We start from the raw sequence: 27,461 nt of genomic DNA, 5'->3' as shown, positions 1-27,461 counted from the left end.
TTCTACATGCAAATCTCTTCAATCTTGACTTCAATTCAAGCCAAGAGTTAAGACTGTGGCAGTGGTGGAAAAGTACCACACTTAAGGACCAAAGTATTTCTATTTTTTGCCACTTGTACCACTGGAAACACTGTACTTTTTTACTCCACCTCATTGGCTATGTTAAAAAATTTAATATAGAAAACATTATCAACTTCTAAAATTTGATACATTGATATAGATTTAACTACCCAACGGCATATAAAATAGTTCCACTTTGACATTGGAACATTAAAGTACCTTTTGCATATGAATGCATTAATAATAATAATGATCCAATAATGTATAAATAGGCTTTAGCACTGAGAGAAAAACTTTTGCATAATGAATACTTCAACTTGTAATACTCAAAGTATTTACGTTGCTAATACATCTGCACCTTTAGTTTAAACTACTGAAAGTAGAACATGTACTTGTAATTGAGTATTTTAATAGTGTGGTTTTGCTATTTTAACTTTAGTGGATGATTTAAAGACAACTTCCATTATCTGTTAGTCTCTTTAAAAACACTCTAACACCAGTTAGGACTTAGATGCAGAACTTACTGATCCCTCTATGTTTGTTCTTTCTTCTGTCATTGTGGGTTAAAGTCTCATGAAACTAATGTGTCTGCTTGTGAGTGCAGCACATGAGCTTCAGCTGATATTAAGAGACCACAAGCATGATACATTGCAGTGGATGTGGGAAGGGAAGTCTAACTCGGGGTTGTTTTGGAACCACAGATCCTCAACACTTGGCCACTGTTCCCTGATCCCCAGCTATGATTGGCTGACAACCAGGTGGGTGGATCAGGAGAAAAACAAACATTGCCACAGGCTTTGCCACTCTGTACCTGCCTGTCGACTGCCTACAGTTCACTTTCGGCTCGGGTCAGACACCCTCTTTCAACCTTTCAGCCCATTTAACTCGCTGCTTCCTTTCTCTGTGCAGCCATGAGGACCACTGTGGTTGCCGTTGTCATGGGGATCTTCTTTGGGATGATGGCGGATGCGGACGTGAAGCCCCAGAAGGATTTCAACCTGCAGAGGGTAAGATAGAAAGACACACACATCCAGCTTTTGTTTTAAGGATTAATGTGTTGAAATCGGTTTAATTTGCTGTGTGTGTGTGTGTGTGTGTGTGTGTGTGGGTGTATGGTCAAACTTTGAGAACAGCTACTCAGTCGGTGACCCAAAACAAGTCTCGTTTCAGCACAAATTGTTAGGATTAATTAATTTGTGAATCCTTATTTTCCTGGTTCCCTTACACACCAGAAGTTGAGCGATGTCAGTTTGACATTTTTCATAGGTAAACACATCATAACAAGCAGCTTTCTCATGTGTTTCCTGTTGCTGATGTGATACTGGATTTAGCAGTAATAAAACGAGGGAGGAAAGTCATGAAGTTTTTAAGAGACTAACATTCACATTGTTGGTTTGGGCGTTTTCCAAGGATGTTTTGAGAATGAAAGGTGTACCTTCTTGGTGTATGTAAAATTAACGGTCAGAAACTCAAGATTTTTAATTTGTACACTTGTGTGTGTGTGTGTGTTTAGTTTGCAGGGAAATGGTACCGGGTGGGCCTGGCCTATGACTCTGTATCGTTTGTCCCCTTCAGAGACAAACTGAAGGCCTCCATGGGCATTGTTACAGCACTGCCAAACGGCAACGTCAACCTCACAATGTGGGACGTCACGTAAGTCTGTGTGCACGCGACATATACAACACAGTACATGTCTGTGTTAATGGGTGGCCACAAAAGTGCATGTGCTAGTCATAGAAGAGAGGAAACAGAGAGATGTATGGAGGGAAGTTTGAAAAAGATAAAGACAACGTGTTTCATCTGTGTGATTCAGACCTTTAGGTTGCCAGGTTATGGTGTACCACTATGAAAAGACCAACGTACCTGGACAGTTCACCTACTTCAGCACACGTAAGTCTTCTCATATCACTCATCTCCTTCCCAAGAGAGAAGAGAAAGGATTCTAAGTAAGCTCTGTGACTTTGCTTTACTCAATTGGGCTACAATGTAAATATTTGGCTGGCACTCCCGCAGCAGCAGAATGAATCTGCAAACAAGCACAAGCACACAGATAAAAGCCACAGTACCCATGTCTGAGCAAGACATGTGACAAATGTGTCAATCAATTTGCATTTAAATTTGGCCGTGTCCCTAACCCTGTGATGCTCTGTAACAAATCTGAGCAAACATTCCACAGACTGTCCCGGAGCTTATAAACCATACATTTAGCAACAAGGATGCAGAGCTCAGCGTGGTTGGATGCAGACTGAATTAGCGTGAGGCTCCGTTCCTAAGTGCCCTAAAAATAATTCATTATTTTCATACACAATATGGAGTGCATGAACAGAAATAAAAACAAAGCAGAAATGTAACATGTTTGGTTTGTCACAAGTAAGTTTTTAGAGTGTTGTTTTTTGTTTTTGTGATCTACTGTAGACGTATTCATGTTTTTTTTTCTACCTTTTTAAAAAATACAAATCTGGTGCTCTTTGAGATTTTCCTTGTTATAAAAGATTTTGTTATGAACAACATTTTTTTAAATTGTTGAACTTTATTTTTATTATTTAATTGTGTTGTATGTGGCATTTTAGACAGCTATTGACATAATTATAAGTCCTTTATTGTTCTGTGTGTACTATATTTAAAACGTTGATATTTTTCCATACAACATGCCTTCTTATTTGTTTTAGTCCTTATTTTCTTACTGTGTTCATTCTGCAATTTTTTTTAGATATTTTTATTCATTTGGTGCCTTTATCCATTTGTATACTGTATATAGACCTTCCTTGTTTGAGATCTCTTTTAATTTATGCCTGACACTTTCATCCTAAATAACCAAAATCAAGTCATCCAAATTCTAGATTACAATGTCACACGCATGGATTTCCATCCATCCTCATATTTCTCTGGTTAAGTTAATATGTAATACTGAGTAACAAGACACTTTTGTCCCTCACTTCTGTTGTATGTTTTCTGTCAGGCCATAACATGGTTAAGGACATCACGGTGATGGAGACAAACTACACTGAATACGCTGTGGTTCTCAAACACAAGGTTTTCAACAGAGAGTACACACAGGTGGCTCTTTACGGTGAGACACACAAACACACACACACACACACACACACACTTTTTTACATGACATGTAAACATGTGTGCTGCAGAGTCAACACTGTCTTCTGTGTTTCTTGTTTGCAGGTCGCACTCAAACAGTCAGAAATGATGTCATTAACAAGTTTAAAGCCTTTGCCTTGTCCCAGGGTTTCTCCAGAGGTTCTATTCTGACTCCACCTCCAGCAGGTAAAGTAGGGGGAACACTCACACATATACAATATACACTTGCGTGCGCGCACACACACACGCGCACACACACACAGTCAATCCCACTGTCTTTGTGAGGACCTGTCACTGACATGATGCATTCACTAGCCCCTTACCCTAACCATAACCTTTACTCTTAATTAAACAAGAACACACATACACACACACAAAGTTGTGTTGACACTTCACCTTCTCCCTACAACATTTGTCATAAATCCTCTGACTGCTTAATACTGTGTAAATATGTATATCCGGGCACACACTGTAAGGAAATAGGCTTCGAGTGTCCTTGTGTCTTCAAAATATATTGGTTTGCATGTGCTGCAATATCATGAGGTCGAGAAAATGCAAAGAAGTTCTTACCTTTCACACTGTTAGCAAGTTTTTGGGTGAATCACAGCCAAGTCACATTACGGCCTATGTGTGTGTCATAACAAACATGACTTTTTACCTACTTTTACATGCACATGCCTGTGTGCGTGGTGCCAAATTAAATCTGGTTATCCCAATTTAGTCTACTGATCTACTGATTGTGGAATATGTACAAAGGAATAACATGGATAGTTGTACAATCCTCAAGTGCTCTAATGTAACTTATTTCCCTACTTCTGTGGTTGTCTGTGTAGAAAAACGGGGCTATCTCTCATTTAAAAGCTTGCTATCTCTTTAATATTCTCTGTCAGTGCTGTACAGTGGACAGTCGGGATGATAATGACCTCTTAGTGAATGGAGGTGGCGTTTCCCCTCTGACACAATGGCAGTCTTACACACACACACACACACACACACACACACACAAAGTTAATTGATGCTGAAGTTTTTTATATGTTTTCTGGCCCACAGAAAATTGCACACCATCACGATCTGGTTAGGTGAGTCTTTTTTTTATTAAATGAAATAAAACAACAGCAGAGTGTTGTACAGTCAGATGTGTGTGTGTGTGTGTGTGTGTGTGTGACTTCTGTGCAACAAATCTTCAGTGTATATTAATTTACGTTTCTCCCTGTAGGTTCCCTGACGTGCCTGAGATCATATTCTGATGTTCTGTGATTCCCGGCATTTACAGTATAACTCTCTCTCTCTCTCTCTCTCTCTCTCTCTCTCTCTCTCTCTCTCTCTCTCTCTCTCTCTCTCTCTCTCTCTCTCTCTCTCTCTCTCTCTCTTGCTCTTTTTCTGGCTAAAAATATTATGAATTGCAAATAATGCTGATGACATGTATACATCGTTCTCTTTTAATGTACAGTAGTGTTTTACATTATTTTCACAGTTCTGCTGGGCTGATATAGTTAAATAAACAACATATACCCTCCCAGGTACATTTGAATCATTTCTTTTTTCCATTTACAACCACACGTTTTTACTGGGATCAGGCTGTTTAATTGAATTATATTCTGAGATTTTAATGTTAACCACCTGAATATAATCAACTGTGCAATTCCAAAGTGCTGACCCAGGTTAATAAACAATGTTAAGGCTGAGCGCAAGTGCAAGCATGAGTGATTCAGTATAGTGTAGTTCATATATGAACACCAGGTGGCAGAGACTACAAATCACTGCATTACAACATGTGTCTGCTGTGAACCAGACCTCACAGCCCTCTGAAATGATACTTAATGCTAGCTAATGCTAAAGCTAGATATCATACAGCTCATAGTGTGAAATTAAGTTAAAGCCTCTATTTGTAGAATCAGGGAAATATTGACTTTGGTGCACCCTGTGGTATAGTTTCAAAGAAAACACAGAGGCAGTCTATCCAGCCTTTCCCTAGTAATTATCAGCTGTTTTATTCTGAGATGTATTGATTGGTTGTTTATTTTACCTTCAAATTCTGAAGTCCAATGATTAAATGCTGATCATATGGATTGAACACACTTACACAAAGATACACAAAGAAAAGATAAAGAGACAATCAGGACTTTGCTCTTTAGTTTTGTGGGGTTTTGTAGTGTTGTGGGAATGAATTTACAAAACTCAAACAAAATAAATCAGTTGGAACCCGGTACAGAGGCTGAGAGGATGCAGAGAGCGGTGTGTCTGGTGTCTTTGCTGGTTCTGAGTTTGGCCTGGATCCTGCAAGCGGACCCCGTGCTGTCAGAACCTCTCACGCAGGAGAACTTTATTATTGGCCGGGTGAGTGTGGGCTGAAATATAGATTTTATTATTTCATTTATAGATGACAAAATCATTTGCTGTTATAATTTTCTCCCTCCCCTGCATATTTTTGTTATGTGCTATGCTGTCCTAACAGTAAACATGCCTGTGTCCCGTGCAGTTCATGGGGAAGTGGTATGAGTTAGCAGTGGTTTCTACTTGTCCTCACTACATGCAGCGCAAGAGGGGAAACCCCAGCATTGTTGCACTGGAGCTGCAACATGTTGCCTTTGAGAGCAACTTCACAATGACATCCACTATTTTCAGGTAAAGACTCATATGCATTCTAGATAGTTTAAATGATGTCCCATTCAGAGTGTGAGCTGTGCTGTGTTTGCATGTCTGTGTTCCCTGCATGTAGGAATAACTCATGTCAGCAGACATCCACAGATTATGGTTTGACAAAGATTCCAGGACGATTCTTCCACCATGTTGCAAGTATATTTCTCCAGCTTTCCACTCCTCATCCCTTTTTAACAATGTTATCTGATTGTATATTTTTCCCAAACAAGGTTTTGGTCATGCTAAACTAACTCTGTCATGCAATTTATTGTGAAAACTTTCCTGTCTGCAGGGTTCGGAGCAGACGTTGATTCCTTCGTGGTTCATTCCAATTACGATGAGTACGCAATGGTGCTTCTGCTGAGCACGGAGAAACCCTCAGGGATTAAAAGCACCACAGTCAAGCTTTATAGTGGGTAACATTGACTCTATCAAGTTAATTTGTTGGACTTTTTGTATAAAAGTGTTGTTTTTCATTCAATACATGAATCAGTCTGTGTAATGTTATCTATGTCCTCTTCAGGTCGAACTATGAGTGTGAGGAGCGCTGTGCTGGAGGAATTCAAAACGGTGGTCAGACAACATGGAGTGACTGATGATGCTGTCTTCATGAACCACAATAAAGGTGGTATACTCACACACTTTGGCTGATGATACCTGGTCCTCCCTTAAACCATCCCTTAAGTTTGAAACATGAACTTCATTTTCTGTGGCTTTTATTGACACACAGAAACCCCCACCCTCTCCATCTTACTGTCTTCACAGGTGAGTGTGTTCCTGGTCAGATGACAACGCCCGTCACTGCTGAGCCTCAGGTACGTGCTTCTCAGATGTGCTTAAAGGACATTTGCAAACTGATACCACAAATCTGTATTTGTATAAATCAGTCACCTTTGCTGGTTATTTTGTATGTCTTTCATTCAGGTTATTGTTCCCAAGAGGTGGGAAAAAAACACAGTGCCACCTGTGATTCCTGCACAAGAGAAGTACACTGGTAATGTTTGACTAGGAGAGTGGACATTGGACTTGTGCTTTAAAGAGCACAGAAATTAGAAACTCATCAATTTTTAATTAAACTTATTATACACTAACTCAGGTTCCCACAGATCACATATGGTAACCCATGGAAAGTGTATTTCCACATATATTCAGTGTCATTGCTATTTTATTTATTAATTTATATTCTGTATTTCTTTGCTATAGAGAGATGAGAGAACATATCTATTTCCAAACTCAAGCCAATTCTGTCCTTCCACGATATGGTAAAAAGTAATTCTTGCCTTCAGTACATCAAGACTGGACTTTTGAAAGTCTTCCCCAGTCTTCATGAACTCACCTACAAATGGTCCAAAATGGAGATGCATAGATGTTGTCTTGACCCTGTTAACATTTTCTTTTCTGCACAGCACTTTGGTCAGCTGAAACTGTGATCTAGAAATTGTGCTCTAGAAATAAATTACCTACTACAAATATTATAATGTAAAAATCATATGACACATGTTGTAAGTCTGTCCAACTTTGGCATACATGTGTGTTTACTGTCACAGGGTGAGAGTTCATGTGGAATAACTGAAGAGAAAGATTATTACAAAAACCAGACTATCATGTTGTCACACCATAATGCAGTGTGTAAAAATCATTTTCTTTTCTGTACAGCACCTTGGTCAGCTGAAACTATTTAATTGTGCTCTAGAAATTAACAACCTACTACAAATATTAAAATGTAAAAATCATATGACTTATATTATAAGTATTGTTGTCACAAAGTTTAAAAAACGTTGTTCTCAATTGATTGAACCAGGGATCTTCAACAAAGGGTCCAAGGCCCCTATGGGGTCCTCAGAGTTACTGCAGGAGGGCCACCAAATTTAAAGTTACGTTTTTTCCGTACAGAAAAAGGTTTTGCAAATCTCTAACGTAAGGTGGTATGTTGGAGGGGGATAAGTAGAATAAATGTTGCAAAGAAACGTTTAAAAAAAATAATTAAAATGTCTTAAAACTATAATGTGTAGTTTCTGTTGCCCTACTGAGGAATTCTAAGTAACGACACCCCATTCTGTTGCCAGTAGCCAAGGAGGACACGGAGGATTAAAAAAACACGATAGACTCTACGAGTTTCTACATGTGAGAGTCGCCAGACAACACCAATTTCCATACCCAGCCATGTTAAGAAATACAGAGAGTGTTTTGTGAAGCTGATAGTCTTAATTGGCTTTGTAACATCTAATTTGGCAATGGCTAGAATGTAAAGAACGATCATTAAAACAAAAAAAAGTCACGCACTAAAGCTTTAACATGAATCCAACAAATTATTAGTGAATATAAATCAGCCTGAAAAAAAGACATTGATGATAGCCCTACTGGCCTCTAGGTAAAGTCTCTAAAATCTACCAACAACAGTTAATCCTAATGATTCAGCTTAGTTCTCAAGGCACTTAGAAGGTGTGTATAAAAGATTTAGGCTTTTATTGTAGGCCCAGGCCCATGCTCTGTCCCTCTCTCAAATAAGGGGTCCTTGGCTTAAAAAAAACCCCAACATGGTAGCACTGTATGGATACCACTTGTTACTACATCACTATTGTATAATAATTTCTATAAATAAATGTTTGGTATTGGTAAATTAATTTGTATTGTAGGCCTATACATGCTTTGCAAATAAAGTGATTAGGGTTTGTCTGAGTGCATTGAATCTTTCTGAAACCCATACTGTAATCTTGTACTGCAACGTTTAACGTTTTTACTTTTGTTTGAATTTCATTTCAAGCGCCCGTGTTATGCTCATTTTCAGGTTCATAATTGTATTTTGAGGTTGTACCAGAATAGGTTTATATGGTTTCATTTAAAAAAAACTTGTTTTCACCCCGCATGTTTAGGTCTCTGTTTTAGCTACAGAGTGAGACATCACACTTCTTTTAGATACACAGTAAAACATTTTACTTCTGTACTATCTTTGTTGGGAGTTGCATGCGCAGTAGCTAGGTGAAATCACATCAGCTAGATAACTCTTTCTCCAACTTTGAGCAGTACAAACAGGATTAGCTGGGAGAATTCTGCAAAACGAGAGGCACTTGTGGAATACCTGCAGAACAGGGACATGTAAGTACTTCTTTTGTAGATTATGGTGAACTAGTGCGTGTTGTAGCAGTGTTTTGCCATTGAGAACGAGCTAGCATGATAACGCTAGCATGCTACGGTTAGCCACCTTGTCTCGGCTAGTGACATAGAAAGCCGTGCAGATTTTGAACAGCTCACCTGGAGACTGAAGGCAGAGGACATTCAGAAACCTGTATCTCACTCAAAACAGCATGGATAGTTTTTTTCCCAAGTTTGTATGTGTGTGGAAGCAAGGTTTTTTTTCATAATATGGGCACTTTCAGACAATAAAAGTATTAAAGGAAGAAACAAAGAAAGAAATGCAAACTTGACTTGGTAGATCTCTGTTCCCACCAGCCAACCATTAAGGAATATGTAGCTTTTCATAATTAGCATTGAAACTGTAAAATCCCCATTGCTCAGTGGTTAAGAGAATGAATGTTCTGTCCTGCAAGTAAAAACAAAATAAAGATTACAGACACAATATTGATTTGTTGGTGTTTCCAAAACTCGGAAGTCCAATGTTTAAGCTGTCCAGGCAAGTCAGAGCAAAAATTAAGGGACAGAAGCAGAACTTTGCTCTTTTGCTTGTTTGTTCTTTACTTGGCTCTGGGAGTGAGTGCACACAAAACATAGGTCAATGCCCTGTCCCCATTTGAAGAGTGGAGAGGTGTGTAAGAAACAGTGAGGAGGTGGCCCTTTCCTGGGATTCAGTGACTTAGACATCAGTCTTCTCCGAGACGAGTGGACAGTCAGGCGATAGGATGCAAAACACAGTGATTCTGGTTTCCTTGCTGGTCCTGGGTTGGTCATGGGCCCTTCAGGGGGTCCCTGTACTTTCAGATCCTCTCTACACCACGCAGGAGAACTTTGCTCTGGGCCGGGTGAGTTTGGCAGACTTTCATGTCATTTTTGTTATAAGGTAAACGGTAAAAGCACAGTAGTTAGTCTGTTCTCTTTTCCACCCTTTTCTGTCTGTTATTACAGTAATACTTTTTACTTGATATTTAAGGGTATGTAAAGTTTCACCCTGCAATGGAAACCTTTATTAATTAATGACCTAAAAATCTTGAAGAGAAGATAAAACCTGTGATCTTTATGTGTGAAATGTAGAAAATGATAAAGCATGTAGGCTACATTAAGAGCGTACAAGTAAGTGCATTGTCTGCATATAGAGAAATTTTGTGTTCTGAAGATTTTTATTGTGAGATCTACTCTAATGAGCTCTTTAAAAGGCTTGATATCTCAGCCGACTGAGTAGGTTCCCCTTTATTAGTGTGTTTCTAGAGTGTTAAAGAACGCTTCCATTGAAAACAAAGTTGTGCCATGACTGAGCATTTCCTCCTTGGAGCTGCAGTGTACCATTGACAATCTCAAAAACATGGATTCAAACAGCCAGGGATTCCTACCTCACATACTGCACCTACAGAACCAATCCTCTCAACTTGCAGGGTGGGGCTTTCCATATTATTGGCATAATGCTAATTATACCAGAGGGGTATCAGAGGGGTATCAGAGGATAAGCCAGGTGTGGCTACATGTTTGTATCTGGTGGACTTTTAGTGTATGGCGAGAAGTTAAAACTAGCAGTACAAATAATTGTATACAATATTTTTAAAACAATTGTTTTTATTGCACTTAAACCTTTTAAGTTTTTAATCTGGTATATTGAACCAACAGTACCTATGTCAGTTATAGGTTGTATGTGTATTAAATTAGTAAAATGTAGATATATAACAGTTCCTCTTTCTGACAGTTTTTGGGAACGTGGCATGACGTTGCTGTGGCAAGTACATGTCCCCATATGCAACGGCATAGGGAAGATGCTGCCATCGGTAAATTGGTGCTGCAGAGAGGCACCACCCAAGGCAAACTCAAAATGACTCGAACTGTACTCAGGTTGGTAAGAAGTGCACACACACTAATGCACAAATTAAGAATCAAAAAGCATGTTTTTGAAAGTTGGAAAAAATAGCAAAATACTTTTAGATAACTTAAAATAATTTTTTATTCAATTCAAACTGTAACCCTTTTTACACTTTGACTCTCTCTCAACATTTTTGTCCTTAAAACATTTTAGGAAAAGTTACTTAATTCAATATGACATACAGTATTTGATACAAAAAAGAAAAAAATACATGATTATGTTCACAAATGCATATTATACTGTATATTATGTAAATTCTATTATACACACACATTGGCTAATCCGTATGGTATTTCGGTCCAACAGCGTTCAGTAAATTATCCAAAAGGTAAAATCCAGTGGTCGAAATAACTAAGTACAGTTACTCAAGTACAGTTTTTGTCTCTTCGTACTTCTACTCCACTATAGTTCAGGATGTAACATTTACTTTTTACTTCACTAGGTAGATCAAATTATTTCCACAAAATATATTTTTATTATAACGTAATATAGACTACTGAGACTAAGCTACTACACAGTATATAAAGTGGTCAAAATTCTACCGGTTTCTGCAAGTAATGCTTACACATTAATGATATTGAAATAATTAAATTATATTATATATATATATATATATATATATATATATATATATATATATATATATATATATATATATATATATATATATATATATTTAATTGTAAAACTGTTTACTCACACAATAGACATTATTATTCTTCATATGGTCTGTGTATCAGTTTATATCTAAATGTGTTATTTTTGGTGTTTGTGCAGGCGAGGAACATGTAAGGAGATATCTGGGGACTATGAGTTGACTACTACTCCAGGACGATTCTCCTACCATGTTGCCAGTACGTCCCCCTCTGTATAATCCTACAGTGAAACAGCTCTCTTTTCAGTTCATGCTGTTTGTTTTTAAAGGTATCTCTTCTGTCCTTTCCACAGAGTGGGGGGCGGACGTGGATGCCTACGTGGTTCACACAAACTACAATGAGTATGCGATAGTGATAATGAGCAAACAGAAAACATCAGGGGTTAAGAGCACATCAGTTAAGCTTTACAGTGAGTGGAAACTCTTTGTAGATGCACTGGAACATTTCAATGTATTATTCATTGTAGTTTTACTTTAATGCTCTTGGAAAAACCTAAACAGTAAACCCAACCATGAATTATTTTTTGCTTTTTCAGTGGCCTGTACAATTTTAAACATTATGTATTGTACACCATTTATATAAATTAAGTATGTGTTATGACATGAATATATTATATTCAAACCCTTTACACCAAATTAAGTATTTGTTGACATCTGCTTCATCTAACTTACTCTGTCCTCTTCAGGTCGAACTATGACAGTGAGAGACACCGTGCTGGATGACTTCAAAACCCTGGCCAGACAACAGGGAATAAGTGATAACAATATTATCCTTAAGCAGAACAAAGGTACATCACAGATTGCCACACACAATTGCACAAACTTCTAAATATAAATATATATATAATATATCTGAATACATTCCGATGATATTTGAATAAGCAGTGAAGGTTCACAGAGAGAAATGTTACCACCACTCTTCATGAAACAGTTCATATTTATTGTCCTACAAGAGGAAATGTTTTTTGCAGCATACAAATATAATACATCAGCACAATCAAAATACAATAAGAAATTAAAAGAGGATATTGTTTGGCTATAAAGTGCATGGGGGTCTAAATGATACCTTTTCCTCTAAAACCTTGCAGGTGACTGTGTTCCTGGAGAGCTGGTGGCAGAGCTGGTGGCAGAGCCCGAGCCTCAGGTACTCAGAATACATTTGTTCAATTTAAACTAACCAACTACAGGCAAATGGAAACCAGCCAGTCATGAGATACCCAGCTTGTATAATAACATGGTGAAAGACGATAGAAGCCACTGATATCCAAGAAAGTTCCTCGCAATGCATGGATGGTTTCACCCCAAGTCCAGCACCATGAAACTAAACACCAAGCGGAAGGAGGGTGGCCGAGGACTAGTTAGCGACAGATACCCAGTGATGAGCAGGCAGGGGTGAGAGGAGGAAGGAACCATCAGAGAAGGACAAGCCCCTTGGCCACTGACAGATAAAAGAAGTGGCTGATATTGAGAAATCCTACCAGTGGCTGGAAAAGGCTGGTCTGAAAGATAGCACAGAGGCACTGATCATGGCAACACGAGAACACGCTGTGAGCACAGGATCAATTAAATCAGGAGAGACTATGTTGCAGATATGCAAAGGTTTATTGTACATAAACATGATGAAATGTACAGAGTCTTTGGAGATTAGACTCCATCGATTTGTAAAATACTTTTTTAATAGAGGTAAAGAAAGCAGACATATACACCCCAAGTGTCTCTAGACACTGGTGGTGGCGGTGAAGGCGGTGAAGGAGTCGACGGAGCGGTCTGCAGGAAGAGGACCCAGGATGCTTGCAGGTGGAAGGGGAGGAGGAGGGTTTTACGCTTTGCCTGAAAGGACAGCTGACAGCAGCAGGGAGAGAAAACAGATTTAAAGCAGAGATACAATGCTGTGATTGGCTCGTGAAATTCTGATTTCGGAAAAGCGAACGCCTCTAAACAGCTGTTTTGTTTTTTTAGGAAGAGAGAGCGGTAAATGAAGATATTTGAAGTCTTCCTGAAAGAATTTACTCTGAATTTACTCTGCGTAAAAGGCAGGCAGGTAAGGCATACATTAAACGCCATAACCAACTGGTTAGCAAAGTGGACAGGAACATCTGTGCCAAGTATAGGCAGAATGAAATGAAAAAAAGCTTAGACCGTGTGGAACTTCTAGATCCAGACTGATAAAATAGTGATGGCAAACCAACCGTCAGTGGTTGACAAACAGCAGCAGAAGGCAGTTGGGATAAATGTAGCAATCCCAAGCGACAGAAACATCAAGAAGAAGGAACAGACAAACTTGAAAAATACCAAGGTATTAGAGATGAGCTAGAGGAGATGTGAAAAGTGAAGGTAACAGTGGTTCCAATGGTAGTTGGAGCAATCAGAGCTGTAACCCCAGACTGGGACAGTGGCCCCAGCAAATTCTAGGAACAACATCAGAGATATCTGTCCAGAGGAACACAGTCTTGGGAACAGTTAAGAGACTGCACAGAACACTCAGGCTCAGATGGAGGACCCAAGCTTGAAGGAAGTGGACCGCCCAGGATGGGGCGAGTGAGGAATTTGTTTATTTAATTTATACTGTACATACACAGTGTATATATAGATAGATACAGTATATGGATACATATGTACAGTATATATATATATACATATATTTATATGTATATATATATATATATATATATATTAAATCCCTTCCAACAGTAGTTGCAGTATGAAGTTCAGAATCAAGTTGAACTTCAGATGTATTAGCACCAGAATCTAAATATTCTACATTTAATATAATAAAATCTTCTGTCTCTGTTAGAGTGTGCTAATGTGGACACTGCATTGAATGCTGTTGCCCTACAATACATCTGTTGATTGTGAAAGAGACATTTAAATAGTATATTTGGGGTTTAGGTGTCTTGTATCTCTAACTAAGTCTGTCTGCGGCTGTGATACAGCGGATGAAAAGAAGCGTTCCTTCTTTGGCTCCTGCTGACGTTGAGGGTTCTGGTGATGATACACCTCTTTTCAATGGAGCTGGTAAGTAATCGGCTTACTCAGTTGAATAACCCTGATACGCTTAGATATATCCTACAGCATAGTGCACTCATGAAAATGGATGTGTGTTGAATGGAAGATAAGAGATCCTGATTCAGATTTTACAACAAATGGTCCTATATCCTTCTTTCTCCTATTCTCTTCCTCTCTCTCCTCATAGAGGCCTGTAAAGCAGCACCAGATACAGGACCATGTTTTGGGATGCACCAGCGTTACTACTACAACTCCTCCCTTATGAGCTGTGAACTCTTCAAGTATGGAGGGTGTTTGGGCAACCAGAACAACTTTGAAAATGAGAGAGAGTGCCTGCAGAGATGTCGCACTGAGGGTAGGCTTGAAATACAAAAGTATAAAAAATGTATGGCAAGATTATACAAATGGGCATTTAACTGTTGCAGGTGTAGACTACAGTAGCAAAACCCTCTCACAAATTCTGTTGATTGTGTTGATTGCTAGGTTTCCCATCTGCAGGCCAGAATTAAGTAATACTGCCTGTTATGATGCTTTGAAAATTAAAAATAATACAATAAAAACCTGTAAATACATGACTATATCATTTCTCCTTTGTTCTGTCTTCAAAGCTGTGTGCCGTCTGCCCATGGCGGCCCAACCCTGCACAGGCCAGCCACCCATCTGGGCCTTTGACTCTACTGTTGGACTGTGCGTGCCCTACAAACAGGGCTTCTGCCAGGGCAACGCCAACAAGTTCTACAGCAAGGCCGAGTGTGACGAGTACTGCGGGGTGGTGAATGATGGTGAGATGATAAGGAGATGCATAACACATTAAATCTCAATCCACATAGGACGACAACATTTATTGTTGTTGTTTTATCCTTTAACAGAAGGAGAGCTCCTGAAGGCAAACTAAGTGAGGTGAGGAAACATCGCTGCTCATCTTGATACAGCGATGCAACGTGAACCAGCATCACATGAGGCGCACAATAAAGAAACATAATTTTGTCTCGGCATTCACAGAATATGTGAAGAGTTATACTACTACAAATCAGTAATAAAACAAGACACAACTTTGTCTCTCTCGTGCCTCTTGTTTGTTTCTTTTATTAGCCTGTCACTTTCTGTGGATGCAGTTTCTTCCTGGTGTCCATAAATCCATCCAAAAATGACACAAGACAAAAATCATGGACATGCTCCTTTGTCAGCTCCTCCTTTAAGATATCAGTTATACCATCACAGGTACAAAGTATATTGTACAGCCATGAGCACAAATGTTTAAGCAATGATAACTGGAAGCAGGGACGTGCACAGACATTTGGAGGGGCTACTGCTCTAATCTGGAAAAAAAGGCAACAATTTCTGTATTGCTGTTTTTTCCTTGTCTTTTTACTCTCATTGTGTTCTGAGTGACAGTATGTGTTATCTGAGCCTGTTTTGAGACGTTGGTTGAAAAGTTGTGTTGCATGAAATGAGTTTTGCAGGAGATGTGAACTGTTCAGGTGACTGTTGGTAATTACAGTTTGTGGGTTTACAATGCCTCTGATAAAATAGACCTACTTCACATTAAATGAATAATGTAGGATGGTTGTTTGACATTATCAAATGCTTCTCTCACAGCTGGCCGGCTGACAGTTTTAATCCAGCTCTGCAGAGTCGCAGATCTTTTAACTGCTTCATGGAGCTCTTTCTTTCTCTTCTTCAACAGCAATCAAAATGTTTCTTTAATTGGTTAATCATTGGTTAATCATGGTTCATGTTGTATCTTTGCATGAAAGGTTCAGATGAGTGGTGATGTTTCTTCTTCCTCAGTCTGCACTTCCAAAAAGAGAACTTCATCAGTCCTAACATCTTTATAAGCTGTTTTCTGTTAAAGGCATTCTTACATTTAACTCTTTGATCATACTGGGTGGGGATTTAGTGTTAATTTGCATGGACACATACTGTTCTGTTCAGAACTGTAAATTAAGTTAAACAGCCCAAACTACGACACAGTTGTGTTATAAAGATGGACCATGCAGTTAAATAATCAGCAGCACATGTCAGTTATAAAAGGAGCTCAGACATTCGAGATGTTCATATTCTGGTTTCCCAAGATGTGTTAAACATGTTTTTGTATTTCACTCCTCACCTTTAGTGGGACATCTCTGCATACACTCTTTCTCAGTTTCAAAGTTGTTGTGGTTGCCCCGACACCCTCCATAGGTGAAAAGCTGGCAGCTCATTGAGGAGGAGTTGTAGAAGTAACGTGGAAAGGCCGTCACACATGGACCTGTTTCTGGTGCTTGTTCACAAACCTCTACAAAAAGAAAGAGAGAGACAACGCAAGTAACACAGAGAGGACTCTAAATGACGTCACTTGCACAGTACTCAATGGTATGCTATTTTAGTTCCTGTGATCAACATCAGAACCAAGATCTCTCTTTCATTCAGCACATATTCATCATCAGCCCTGCTCAATAACCGTACCATGTTAATCAACTGAGTAAGTTGATCTCGTACCTGTAGCATTAAAAAGAAATGTAGTGCGCAGATTCAGCAGAGTGGTATTGAGCAGAGTTGCATTAACAGTAAGATCCTCCACGTCTGCAGGAGCCACAGAGGGCTCCACCTGTATCACAGCCATAGACAGACACGGTCAGAGAAACATGACATGTAAATCCTCTTGTAAAATGTTCCACATAACATTCTTTCACTTGTTTCAGATTATTAAACACTTTCTCTAAATTGTTTGACAACGTCACATATTCTGCAATGTCTTATTAAAGCATTTCACTAAAACGAGCATTGCAAAAAGTGAGACAAAATATATATATATATATATTGGATAAGTAAAAAGAAAAAATGATCTGACACAGGACAAAGAAAGCACAAAGACTAAATACAGTGGGTAACAAGGTAACAAGAGGCAGGAGACAAGAGGGCTGGGAAACAGGCGGAAAACACATCGGAAAAACACAGGAAGCAGAACTAAATACAAGACAAGACAGAGACCAGACTTCAAAATAAAACAGGAAGCAGAACATGTACAAGACAAGACCAATAATACCTAAAAAAAGCAAGACAGGACAGAACCAGGCTAAAACATAAACACAGGAAAACAGACATAAACACCAAACCATCACAAGAATGGCTTTAAAAAATAGATGATGCTTTTTTTAAATCGCTGTGGTCAGTGATACATGAAATTTCTAATATCACATGCTGCATTCTCCTGAACGTGTTTCAAGATTAGCTTAAACACTTTTTTTCCAATTTAGTTGACCATATAAAAAAACATTCTGTAATGTCTTATTACACTTACGCTCCATCACATTCTTTACAACTGAGACATTCATATCCAAAACCTTTCTTTTTAAAATGTCTGCAGCATTAAATAAAAGGGAAATTCTACTTTCCCTGTTCATTTTAAATCTGATAAACCTGTTAATTATCTGATAATTAACCATTATGGCAGCTTTACTATAGACAATAAAAGAAAGAAATATAAACTAATTTACAAAAACAGCTGCAAATCTCAACCACTTACATGATCCCCATCCACAGGGACCCCCAGAAGGGTCCATGTCCACCCCAGGAGCAGCACAGAAACCAGAATCATTGCTTTCTCCATCTTAACACTCTTTCTGTCCTGCTGTGTCTGAAGTTCTGAAAGACTGAATTGATGGACATGTAGCTATCTACTTGCTTTTTATATTGTTCTACTGCTCCCCAGCCCAGTGCAATGATTTAAGTGACTCATGTGCTGTGCTGCCCCCATATATATTTACTCCCACAGCCAACGAGTAAAGCAAAACACTTTTATTTAAACAGTATGTTATCTGACACCCGGCACCAGACAAATTAGACATCTGACTTCAGACTTAAAGAAATGTGTTTTCTATACTGTAACCTTGAACAGGAGCCTACCCCTAAATGTAAAGCATAATGGTACAGTAATTAAAAAGCTTTTTTAAAGAGATCCCAAGTTTGTGTGAAGTAAATGTAAAGCTATCTAAAACGTCTCTATCCATTAGTGAATGACTTGCATGTAAAACTAGAATACTCTGTATCTCACTCAGTTAACACGGCAACAAACGACAACAAATGGCTCCATGAAAAACCTTTAACAACAGAGCAGTGCCAGGCTGGATAAACTGATCAGGCGGGCCGGCTCTGTGGTCGGCATGAAGCTGGACTCACTGGTGACGGTGGCAGAGAGAAGGACACTGGACAAAGAGAAGTCGAAGTCGAAGTTCTACCTGAGGGCTGTTTCACAAAACCAAGATGAGGGTTTTCCCAGTTATCCTGGCTCAATCTAGCCTTGACTCGGTTTCACAAAAGCAGAGGCAGTTAAGTAACCTTGGAGATTTAGTCTGTACAGCTAGCCTGCTCCTGACCAGGCTAACAGCCAGGATTTGTTAATCCTGGAGCCTTTAAGTTCACTCAGCAGTACTTTTTTTACATTAATGTAGAATTGTTTCACACCTCACCTATCATTTTGCCCATTTTTGAACATTATTTATCTTTGAGTCATAGATGTGGAATTTTGTAATGTATTTTGTATTTTAATTATACATTTTTTGTTTATTTGCATTTTTAACAACCTTTTTCAGATTCTTAAAGTCACTGCTGCTAATGGACTGATATGTGCATGATGACATTTTCAAAATACATGCAATTTCATTTGTAATAAAAAATATTAGTAAAATGGATTTGTTACAGTTTTGTTTTCCATACTGTACCCTGTAAGTAACCAGGATTCACAAAAACACTTGAACTATTATATATTTTTTCTACAATTGTTACTCCATTGTACCAATAAGTACTTTTTCACTGTAAATGTTTATATAAGACACAATAATTAACAAAACATGAACAGATGAACCCTTTACATCATGACATGTATTTATTTGTTGATGTGGCAACGAGCTGAACTTTGCTCATTTTGTGTTTTACTTTGCCGTAGGAGTATACATATGGGGGCAGCGCAGAACACACATTATAAGTCACAGCCCACACATAACAGGTGACTCACAGTAAGCCTATGTGTTATTCATCTCAGCCTGAGATGAATAACTGTCATGATGTGAAAGAGTAATCTGTAACAAAAACACAGTGAGTAGTTATTTCAAATTTAAAACCACTCAAACACTGATGAACTTAAAAGTACTACATGTCATTTTATGCCGCTAGAGGTCTCTCAATCAAAACAATGGATGGTAATCATAGACTTTTAATGGCGTTGTGGAACGAGTTGCGAGTTGTAGTTTACATTGTAAATACCGTCGCCAATTAGATTAAGTTTATTCGTGTAATGTTTAGTAATGTTTATTCATGTTATTCTAATAAAATAGCTGCAGTTTCCCCAACATGATAACGTTTTCCTTGATTTGATTTGTATTGGTAGCTAGCTGACCAGTTGGCAAGCTAGTGAGCAAGCAAGCTAACATTAGCCAACTGCTAGACCCATGCTATCACAGTATATTACATATGTCAATGTCACCGGGCGAAAGGGGTTTGCTGTATTGAAATCAATCAAAATAAATAAATTAGGTCTTTGCTGTATAACTGTGTTGCAAGGTGGCATGTAATCAACAACAAAATTATGCCATGTGGCAGGAAAAAAAACAGCATTATGGTTACTGAGCTTAACTCTTTCTGTGACATGTATGATTGACATTTACTCTTGAACGTATCACCTGGGTTCCCGTGTTTTGACCTGTGGTTTTGACTAAAGTTAGAGTAACTAGAGGGCTCAAAGTTTATATGACCCCATTGACAGGAGATTTAACAAAACGTCTCGTGTAAAAAATAAAATGAGAGATTTTTCTGGGTTTGAACATTTTTTAAACATTTGGGATAGTGTAAGTACACAACTCAATAAAATATGTAACATTGGTGTAGTCGTTTTTAAAGTTTTTAATGCAGAAATGTTTTGTACAACATTTTGTACCTTTAACCAAATTACAACTAATGAACTTAAAATGTACAAGATTCAAGCCTCATTTTCAGTTAGTAATGGTCAAATGTTACAATTTAAGTTTTTTTTAAAGTAATAAAACAGCATGCCTTTTGAAAACGTTACCATGCACATATTATTCACTTTTTCTAAGTTTGTCTTGATAGAGCACTCATCTGCCAATATGTTGAGAGTTATTGATGGATGTAATAATTCCTTCTTGCTATACAGGCTATGTCATGACTCCACTGTAAAAGATGAAGGACAAAATTCACTGTCCTGATTCTGTGTAAAAATACATTCTAATGTTGAGTGGACGCTTTATGAGTCATGTAAGTATTTTCAAAGTCAGGTTTTCTCCCTGTTTGTGTTTCTGCCGACAGTGTTTTCTTGCTGAGTTGCAGCGTACAGGTACATCCTGCTAATCGCATGTATGTTGCTGGGACAAAACATCACCAGTGAACCTAGTATGGAAAGGAGGAATGATTACAGCCACCAACTAATCTTTTATTGCACATAGGGGTGGACTGAAAGTTTTTTTCAGAGCCGACCAGTAATCAAGAAGAACAATATCTGAAATCAATATACATTTGAATTAAAGAATTTTTAGAATTTTACAATAACACAAACTCTAACTCAAAACCTTTTTTTGGTTCACTGTTGTTAGAATTCTTTTTTCATGGGTTAAATGTTCAATTTATGTTTCCCTGGATCAATATGTGAAAATCATCCAATGCTTGTAGCCTACTAAAGTTAAACTTCCTAATACACTCTCAAAATTGTGAGCGAGACAGTTTTCCTGACTTTTGACATTCATCTGTCCTGTGACTGAACAGAGTTTTACCATTTAGATGGCATATTAAACCATCCATCTCCCTTTATTTGATTTGTATTTTGAACTGTACAATGTTAGTTTTTTCAAGAGACACACATGATCCCATTAATATCTATACATACACACAAACATATCTTTTTTTCGTTCATTAAAATCTAATGTATTTTAGTTGAAGTTTAATTTCACATAAATGTGAAACATTTTTTCCACATGAAATTAAAACAGTACTTGTTCAGTACACAATACTTTATTGTTGGATTAAAATAACTGGCTTTGATTGCCATAAAATGTTGCCTTTTATTTAGCAGCACTGTGTGGGATTACAGTGAATGAAACAACCACTTTGATTTGTGATGCCAAAGTCCAATGTCCAAGTTGCTCAACCACAGATGATGTTTTACTTATTTATTTGTTTGGCCATGAGATTAACTAGATATGGGGTCAGCACAGCACAAATAGGTTTAGGTCACAATACTGGTCTGGGGGAGTGATATAGGAATATAAGAAGCAAGTAGATAGCTATATGTCCATCAGTTCAGGCTCTCAGAACTTCAAACACAGCAGGAGAGAAAGAGTGGTATGATGGAGAAAGCAATGGTTCTGGTTTCTGTGCTGCTCCTGGGGTGGACCTGGACCCTTCAGGGGGTCCCTGTGGATGGGGTGAGTGGCTAAGCTCTGCAACTGTTTTTTTAATAAAGGATTATCTCTTCTTTCATTATGGCCATTCTTGCACTTTTTGTAGATTATGACATTCCTTTATTCTCTGTCTCTTGTTCTGCTGTCCTACTGGTTCTTCATAGCAACAGTGAATGAAAGGTTTATTATTTCAATGCTTATATCTGTTTCAATACTGAAACTGATCTGTGTAATAACAATAAATAGTAAACCAGTAGAGCCGGTAAAGAAGGAACACAAGACAGTATAATATTTTTTTAATTTAATGCTGTAGACATTTAAATTTGTGTATATTGGATAAGTATGTCTCACTTTTTGTTATGCTAGTTTCAGTGAAATGCTTAAATAAGACATTGCAGAATATGCGATGTTAGAAAAAAAGTGCATAAGACATCTTGAATCAAGTTTGAAAGAATGTAATGTGAAACATTTCTAGAGGAGGATTTACATGTCATGTGTCTCTGACCGTGTCTGTCTGTGGCTGTGATACAGGTGGAGCCCTCTGTTGCTCCTGCAGACGTGGAGGATCCATCTCTGCTCAACACTCCTTTGTTCAATGCTACAGGTATGAGATCAACTTACTCACTTGATTAACGTGGGACGGTTATTGAGCAGTGCTGATAATGAATAAATGCTGAATGAAGGATGCTTCTGGTTCTGAAGTTAATCACAGGAACTAAAGGTACAAACCATACAACTACATGTGACGTGTTTTGAGAGTCAAGTTCTGACTAATGGTTTTCTCTCTGTGCTTCTTCCTGTTTCTCTCTCTACTTGTAGAGGTCTGTAAAAAAACACCAGAAACAGACGGCCCATGTAGGGGACAAATTCCACGTTACTTCTTCAACTCCTCCTCAACGAGCTGCCAGCTTTTCACCTATGGAGGGTGTGGGGGCAACCAAAACAACTTTCAAACTGAGAAAGAGTGTATGCAGAGATGTCACACTGAAGGTGAGGAGTGCAATAAAAAATACAACATGTTTAACACAGTTATTTTTGCTTTTTTAAATTCTTTTCTCTCCTATTTTGTAACGAGGTGCCCAGAAATGATGCACATGATCATATATATTTTTTATTATATTAAGATTAACAAAAAAGTACTGTGCAGCTTAAAGATGTTTAGCCATAGACACTTATATAAACAAGGACTTTAATGCACCTCATAGCAACCGAGTAGAGATCAACTTACATGTACTCAATTGATTAACATGGCGCACTAATTGTGCAATGCAGATAATGAATGTGTACTGAATGGAAAAGAGATCCTGGTTCTAATATTGGTCACACAAACTAAAAGTACAAACCATACACAACATTTGATGTAGTTTAGAGTCATGAACTAACTATTGGTTGTCTATCTGTGCTTCTTCCTGTACTTCTTCTTGTAGAGGTGTGTAAACAAGTACCACCAACGGACGGCCCGTCGTGTGACGGGATTTTCCCACGTTACTTCTACAACTCCTCCTCAACGAGCTGCCAGCTTTTCACCTATGGAGGGTGTGGGGGCAACCATAACAACTTTGAAACTGAGAAAGAGTGTTTGCAGAGATGTCACACTGAATGTGAGGAATGAAATATAAAACGCAACATGTTTCACACTTGTGAATGCAGCACAGTGCAATTTTTTATTCTTTTATTCTCCAGTTTGTAAAGAGGTCCCCAGAAATGAGGCACATGATATGTTTTCATTGTATTCAAGTAAACAATAAAAAGTACTGTGCAGCTTTAATATTTATAGTCAAACATATCTGATACATACAGTATATAATTACGCTTTTTTATCAAAAATGTAACCATCAAGAACACTGTTGTTCTTAATGGTTAATAATTTATCTTTTTTTCACTGATGCAGTTCTGGTAAGCCTCTTTGGCCATTATAGGTGTCCCATGTTGCTTTTAAAACTCACATATCAAAGTTTTGACCTCAAACGACAAACGATGCTGATTATAATTCAACTAAACATGATCTCTGTAACACAACTGTGATTTAGATTCTGGTGTCAACTGTACAGTACATACATATCTGTTCATGCAAATGCACACCCAGATATGCTAAATTGACTTAATATATTTTTTCTCTTTTACAGAAGAAATAGCTCCCAATGCTGAAGTGTTTGGACTGTGAAGTTTATTTTTTAGGCATACAAACTGAAATTCAGTCCAGGACAACATGTTTCCTGAAGGAAAACTGGGTGAGATGAAGAAACAATGGTGCTCATCTGAATTTACCTTACAGATACTCTGTCAGCATTCATTTAAAATGTAAACAGTAACGGTAACAGATTACCAATAAAACTACTATCTCACAACTCTGTTTTTGTATGCTTATTATTTATAGGATATATAATTAATAATACCCAGTGGAGCACTCTGAAATTTCACACAATAAAATCATAATATGGAGGAAGGGAGCTTGAGAAGGTTAAATGAATTGAGTAATGTATTATTATTTTAACTTAACAGCCATAACCCTAACTTATCTGCTAACTATTTGGGGTGTTGACTATAACTCTGATGGTAGAACAGGTGGTTTTCACATGAAATACGCTGTAGCAAAAGAACACAGTAATTTCTCCTTGAAGTTATTGCATTAACATTGACATGATGGGTAGACCATGGTGTACGGTGGGTAAAAAAGTGTCTATGTTAAATCCACATAAAGTTACAGAGTATGGCTCGTTATTAAATCTAGTATAAAGTAAGTAATTGTGTGTTCTTAAAAAAAGGTGTCTGCTCCGCGTTCCTTGAACAGATGATGGCGGTAGTGCACTTTGGGCCTGCATGACAGCCTTCACTGAAAACCAAGTATTCGTGGCTCAAGAATTGACAGCAGGTTCATTTTTCCCTAAGTGTAGCACTACAGGCAGCTTCACCTACAGTGTGTTTATCACTACTGATACACTCTATCAATAAGGTATCTGACAGTGTATGCATATAAAAACGGTAGCTGTGGTTTCAGGGGTCAGTCTGTGACTCATGGCTAATACATCAGGATTTGTGTACAGTGTGAGGGCAAGCATAGACATATCAAGATTTTATATAAATGTATATGTCTATGAGGGCAAGGGCTGCCTGGAACGTTAAACCCAGGGCGATTATAGAAAATAAACTAAACTGGTCCACTGCCCTACATTAACTCAACTGATGCAAGGTAACGTTAGCGTTAACGTTTGTTTACCTGCTAACTGTAAGAAAATAAATTAGCACATGGCGAGACCATTAGCATCGGTAACGTTACATTGGTTAACTATGTATTTGCATCGCTTGTCAACACTCAACAAAAAAATAATGTCGAATGTGTATTGGAGAGCAATACGACTAGCGCTACTAGCATTGTTGTTTGAGCTAACGTTAGCCTAACGTAGCTAAGTCAGTGTAACGTTACAACGTCCTTGGCAAAACTACAATCTGTTTTGGCATATATTATCTCTTGCTTCAGTAACACAAGAGCAAATAAATGAACACGCATGGATGTTATCAGAAGTAAACTGAGTGTTTGAAGCTAATGTTTGCTAACAGAAAGTGTGAAGTCAAGCACCGAGGAAGTGTAATCTTTTTAATTACCACTAGGCGGGGATAAACGATTAAAATAGGTGCTCTCTTCTCTTCCTCTGTCTCCTGAAAAACGTTCTGTTGCCTGGACACTGTTGCATGCTAAAATCGGCCTCTAAAGCCGGCAGACAGACGGGGAGATACAGTCAGACTCAAGCCCAAAAAACAAGTGTGTGTGTGTGTGTGTGTGTGTGTGTGTGTGTGTGTGTGTGTGTGTGTGTGTGTGTGTGTGTGTGTGTGTGTGTGTGTGTGTGCACGTGAGTGAGTGTATGAAATATCAGCACAGCAGCATAACTGGTACATTATCGTATATGCTAAACAGCTTTCCTTTATGTTGGTGTTTTTAACTGCTGTTGAATGACATTTTTTTCACTTTCTTTTAGTTTGATTTCCAGTTTAGTTTAGTTTTTGATCCAGTGACATGACATCCAGGGTACAAAATTCCATCCACCAGCCAAATGCTAATAAAATATGCAGGTCAATTTACTTAATTTTAACAGCAAAAAAAAATGGTAATCTATTGAATGGCTAGTAGTGATGTGCAAGAAAATTGATTTACATTTGAGTATCGATTTTGAATCGAATCTTGAGCCTAAAAATCTATATTGAATCGTGACATTTTCTGAATTGTGCACCCCTAGTGGGTTGTACAATTTAAACGTTGACTAGTTGTTTGGCTGGGCGACAAAACAGTTAATTTTGCACCCTGAATCATTCAAGACACGGCAAAGTTGTTGCCCAACATAATTGTGGACAAATGCATTAGATAACAAGCTGTATGTAATCGTGTCTTGGCCTACTGTTGGAATAAAATGTATTCACATCATGTGTGCCCATAAACATTATATTCACGTAGTGCATTATATTAATCATGTGTGTTAAATTCATTATATTTTGAGCTAAAGAGCAAAAGCATTACACATAGTCTGCTTGGTTTCAGTGTGATAGTTCATAAAGTTTACTGTGACCTTATAATAAGTTGTTTTGGTATAATGTGTCCAACCATAGCTCTGCTGAGTGAGTTTAATTCTGAAAAGAAGGGCCAAGGGTGGTTAGGGACACGTCCTGTATTTAGGTGAAGATTCTCACCAGTAGCAGTCTGAGACCTGTTATCTATTTTGCAGGCCAAGCTCTGCTAGAGAGTTCTGCTCTTAGTAGCTGCTGCTACTAACCTTCTGAAGACAAAACACAGCGCACAAACATGTCACGTGGTAGCACCTGAACCCCCCTGTGCACCTAAGATCAAGCAGAAAGGGAAAAAGAGTCAGACAAACTTAGGGAGAGCTATGGATGCATATTCTCTGTAACCTTGTCTCTGGAATATATATTCTATTGCAATAAACGTTTTTTTATCCAACCTACGGACTTGAACCCTTCTTCCTGAAAGAATCTAGAAGGGCAGAAAGTCAGCCCAACACTTTTGGCGAGCCAGCCAGGAGGAAGAGGTTCTATTGGACAAAACAACCAGAACCAGACACCATGATCATTCGCCAAGGGCGCCCACCTAAAAGGTAAGCAGAACCTGTTTATATCAAATCTGCTATATTGGAGAAAGCTAAATTGAATGTGTGAGGTCCTTGGTTCTGGTTGACAATTTAGAAAGGTATTTTGATTAATCTTGACATCAAGACATAGAGGTTGGATTGTAGGAACGTACCATATGGTGAGTAATTTTGTTGTGTAATATACTGAAAGTCAGAGAAAGTCAGACTCAAGGGGTAGCACTTTAAAGAAAAACTGTGAATGTGTAGTGTCGAAAGACATGAATGGCAGCACTATATTGGCTTAATTAGTGTGAAGAAGAGTCAGAGACGAAAATTAACGTCTCTAAAAATAGAGTCGTGAAAGGTAGTGACACTGAGTTGATCACGAAGGATAGCACTAACATTGACTGTTTAGTGTGAAAGGGAGTCTCAAGTTCAAAAAAATTATATATACACTCACCGGCCACTTTATTAGGTACACCTGTCCAACTGCTCGTTAACACTTAATTTCTAAGCAGCCA

General features: G+C 38.2%; 6 protein-coding genes and 1 long non-coding RNA gene across 16 annotated transcripts in view; 5 read left to right on the top strand and 2 right to left on the bottom strand.

Moving 5' to 3' along the window:
* The first annotated feature begins 798 nt into the window (after positions 1 to 798).
* ptgdsa (prostaglandin D2 synthase a) lies at positions 799 to 4,452 on the top strand. The gene is made up of 7 exons (XM_034896719.1): positions 799 to 1,067; positions 1,574 to 1,713; positions 1,874 to 1,950; positions 3,020 to 3,130; positions 3,238 to 3,339; positions 4,204 to 4,232; positions 4,370 to 4,452. The coding sequence occupies exons 1-6, from the start codon at positions 972 to 974 to the stop codon at positions 4,230 to 4,232; spliced, it is 555 nt and encodes a 184-aa protein (XP_034752610.1). The 5' UTR covers positions 799 to 971; the 3' UTR covers positions 4,370 to 4,452.
* A 783-nt stretch (positions 4,453 to 5,235) lies between these two features.
* LOC117959518 (protein AMBP-like) lies at positions 5,236 to 7,434 on the top strand. 2 transcript variants are annotated; one of them, XM_034896717.1, is made up of 8 exons: positions 5,236 to 5,490; positions 5,633 to 5,778; positions 5,873 to 5,949; positions 6,086 to 6,205; positions 6,317 to 6,418; positions 6,559 to 6,608; positions 6,733 to 6,799; positions 7,338 to 7,434. In XM_034896717.1, exons 1-7 carry the CDS (start codon positions 5,317 to 5,319, stop codon positions 6,796 to 6,798), a joined length of 735 nt encoding a protein of 244 aa, XP_034752608.1. In that variant the 5' UTR covers positions 5,236 to 5,316; the 3' UTR covers position 6,799; positions 7,338 to 7,434. The 2 variants fall into 2 exon arrangements, with proteins under 2 accessions (XP_034752608.1, XP_034752607.1); XM_034896716.1 differs by having other exon boundaries at positions 6,718 to 6,799.
* On the bottom strand, positions 7,022 to 13,024 carry LOC117959524. Its single transcript, XR_004659954.1, has 3 exons — positions 13,005 to 13,024; positions 8,996 to 9,000; positions 7,022 to 7,166 (listed from the first exon to the last, which is right to left on the bottom strand). It is a non-coding gene; the product is annotated as an uncharacterized LOC117959524 (long non-coding RNA).
* LOC117959515 (protein AMBP-like) lies at positions 9,503 to 15,532 on the top strand. Its single transcript, XM_034896706.1, has 10 exons — positions 9,503 to 9,770; positions 10,643 to 10,785; positions 11,591 to 11,667; positions 11,762 to 11,878; positions 12,155 to 12,256; positions 12,557 to 12,612; positions 14,402 to 14,483; positions 14,662 to 14,829; positions 15,083 to 15,256; positions 15,344 to 15,532. Exons 1-10 carry the CDS (start codon positions 9,651 to 9,653, stop codon positions 15,367 to 15,369), a joined length of 1,065 nt encoding a protein of 354 aa, XP_034752597.1. The 5' UTR covers positions 9,503 to 9,650; the 3' UTR covers positions 15,370 to 15,532.
* Positions 15,533 to 16,556: 1,024 nt separating this feature from the next.
* LOC117959522 (protein AMBP-like) lies at positions 16,557 to 18,192 on the bottom strand. The gene is made up of 3 exons (XM_034896723.1): positions 17,983 to 18,192; positions 16,956 to 17,064; positions 16,557 to 16,752 (listed from the first exon to the last, which is right to left on the bottom strand). The coding sequence occupies exons 1-3, from the start codon at positions 18,064 to 18,066 to the stop codon at positions 16,574 to 16,576; spliced, it is 372 nt and encodes a 123-aa protein (XP_034752614.1). The 5' UTR covers positions 18,067 to 18,192; the 3' UTR covers positions 16,557 to 16,573.
* Positions 18,193 to 21,744: 3,552 nt separating this feature from the next.
* Positions 21,745 to 27,461, top strand: part of LOC117959516 (BPTI/Kunitz domain-containing protein-like) — an 11,971-nt gene continuing 6,254 nt past the window's right edge. For 3 of the 9 annotated variants that reach the window (XM_034896710.1, XM_034896708.1, XM_034896707.1), the window contains exons 1-4: positions 21,797 to 21,892; positions 22,395 to 22,469; positions 22,685 to 22,855; positions 23,293 to 23,466. In XM_034896710.1, the coding sequence (XP_034752601.1) occupies positions 21,809 to 21,892; positions 22,395 to 22,469; positions 22,685 to 22,855; positions 23,293 to 23,466 (504 nt within the window). In that variant the 5' untranslated portion in view covers positions 21,797 to 21,808. Of the gene's footprint in view, positions 21,893 to 22,389; positions 22,470 to 22,684; positions 22,856 to 23,292; positions 23,467 to 25,385; positions 25,388 to 27,461 lie in introns of all 9 variants that reach the window. The other 6 variants (XM_034896711.1, XM_034896712.1, XM_034896709.1 and 3 more) reach the window with 6 other exon arrangements.
* exd3 (exonuclease 3'-5' domain containing 3) overlaps positions 25,024 to 27,461 on the top strand; it is a 52,665-nt gene continuing 50,227 nt past the window's right edge. The window contains exon 1 of the mRNA XM_034896701.1: positions 25,024 to 25,114. Coding sequence (XP_034752592.1) covers positions 25,112 to 25,114 — 3 coding nt within the window. The 5' untranslated portion in view covers positions 25,024 to 25,111. The remainder of the gene's footprint in view (positions 25,115 to 27,461) is intronic.

Source organism: Etheostoma cragini, chromosome 16 (assembly GCF_013103735.1).
Source record: "Etheostoma cragini isolate CJK2018 chromosome 16, CSU_Ecrag_1.0, whole genome shotgun sequence".
NCBI lineage: Eukaryota > Metazoa > Chordata > Actinopteri > Perciformes > Percidae > Etheostoma > Etheostoma cragini.
The sequence above is the reverse complement of the archived record's forward strand: the minus strand, read 5'-3'. Positions and strand labels throughout refer to the sequence as shown.

Bases quoted from the DNA above. Each gene is read 5' to 3' on its own strand.
- LOC117959522 (XM_034896723.1), bottom strand. From the start codon at position 18,066: ATGGAGAAAGCAATGATTCTGGTTTCTGTGCTGCTCCTGGGGTGGACA. The intron at 17,065-17,982 runs GTAAGTGGTTGA...GCTGTGATACAG, and splicing joins TCCCTGTGGATGGGGATCAT to GTGGAGCCCTCTGTGGCTCC. The intron at 16,753-16,955 runs GTACGAGATCAA...TTCTTTTTGTAG, and splicing joins ATTTCTTTTTAATGCTACAG to AGGTTTGTGAACAAGCACCA.
- LOC117959515 (XM_034896706.1), top strand. From the start codon at position 9,651: ATGCAAAACACAGTGATTCTGGTTTCCTTGCTGGTCCTGGGTTGGTCA. The intron at 9,771-10,642 runs GTGAGTTTGGCA...TCTTTCTGACAG, and splicing joins AGAACTTTGCTCTGGGCCGG to TTTTTGGGAACGTGGCATGA. The intron at 12,613-14,401 runs GTACTCAGAATA...GCTGTGATACAG, and splicing joins TGGCAGAGCCCGAGCCTCAG to CGGATGAAAAGAAGCGTTCC.
- LOC117959518 (XM_034896716.1), top strand. From the start codon at position 5,317: ATGAATTTACAAAACTCAAACAAAATAAATCAGTTGGAACCCGGTACA. The intron at 5,779-5,872 runs GTAAAGACTCAT...CCCTGCATGTAG, and splicing joins ATGACATCCACTATTTTCAG to GAATAACTCATGTCAGCAGA. The intron at 6,206-6,316 runs GTGGGTAACATT...TGTCCTCTTCAG, and splicing joins CACCACAGTCAAGCTTTATA to GTCGAACTATGAGTGTGAGG.
- ptgdsa (XM_034896719.1), top strand. From the start codon at position 972: ATGAGGACCACTGTGGTTGCCGTTGTCATGGGGATCTTCTTTGGGATG. The intron at 1,068-1,573 runs GTAAGATAGAAA...GTGTGTGTTTAG, and splicing joins AGGATTTCAACCTGCAGAGG to TTTGCAGGGAAATGGTACCG. The intron at 1,951-3,019 runs GTAAGTCTTCTC...GTTTTCTGTCAG, and splicing joins GTTCACCTACTTCAGCACAC to GCCATAACATGGTTAAGGAC.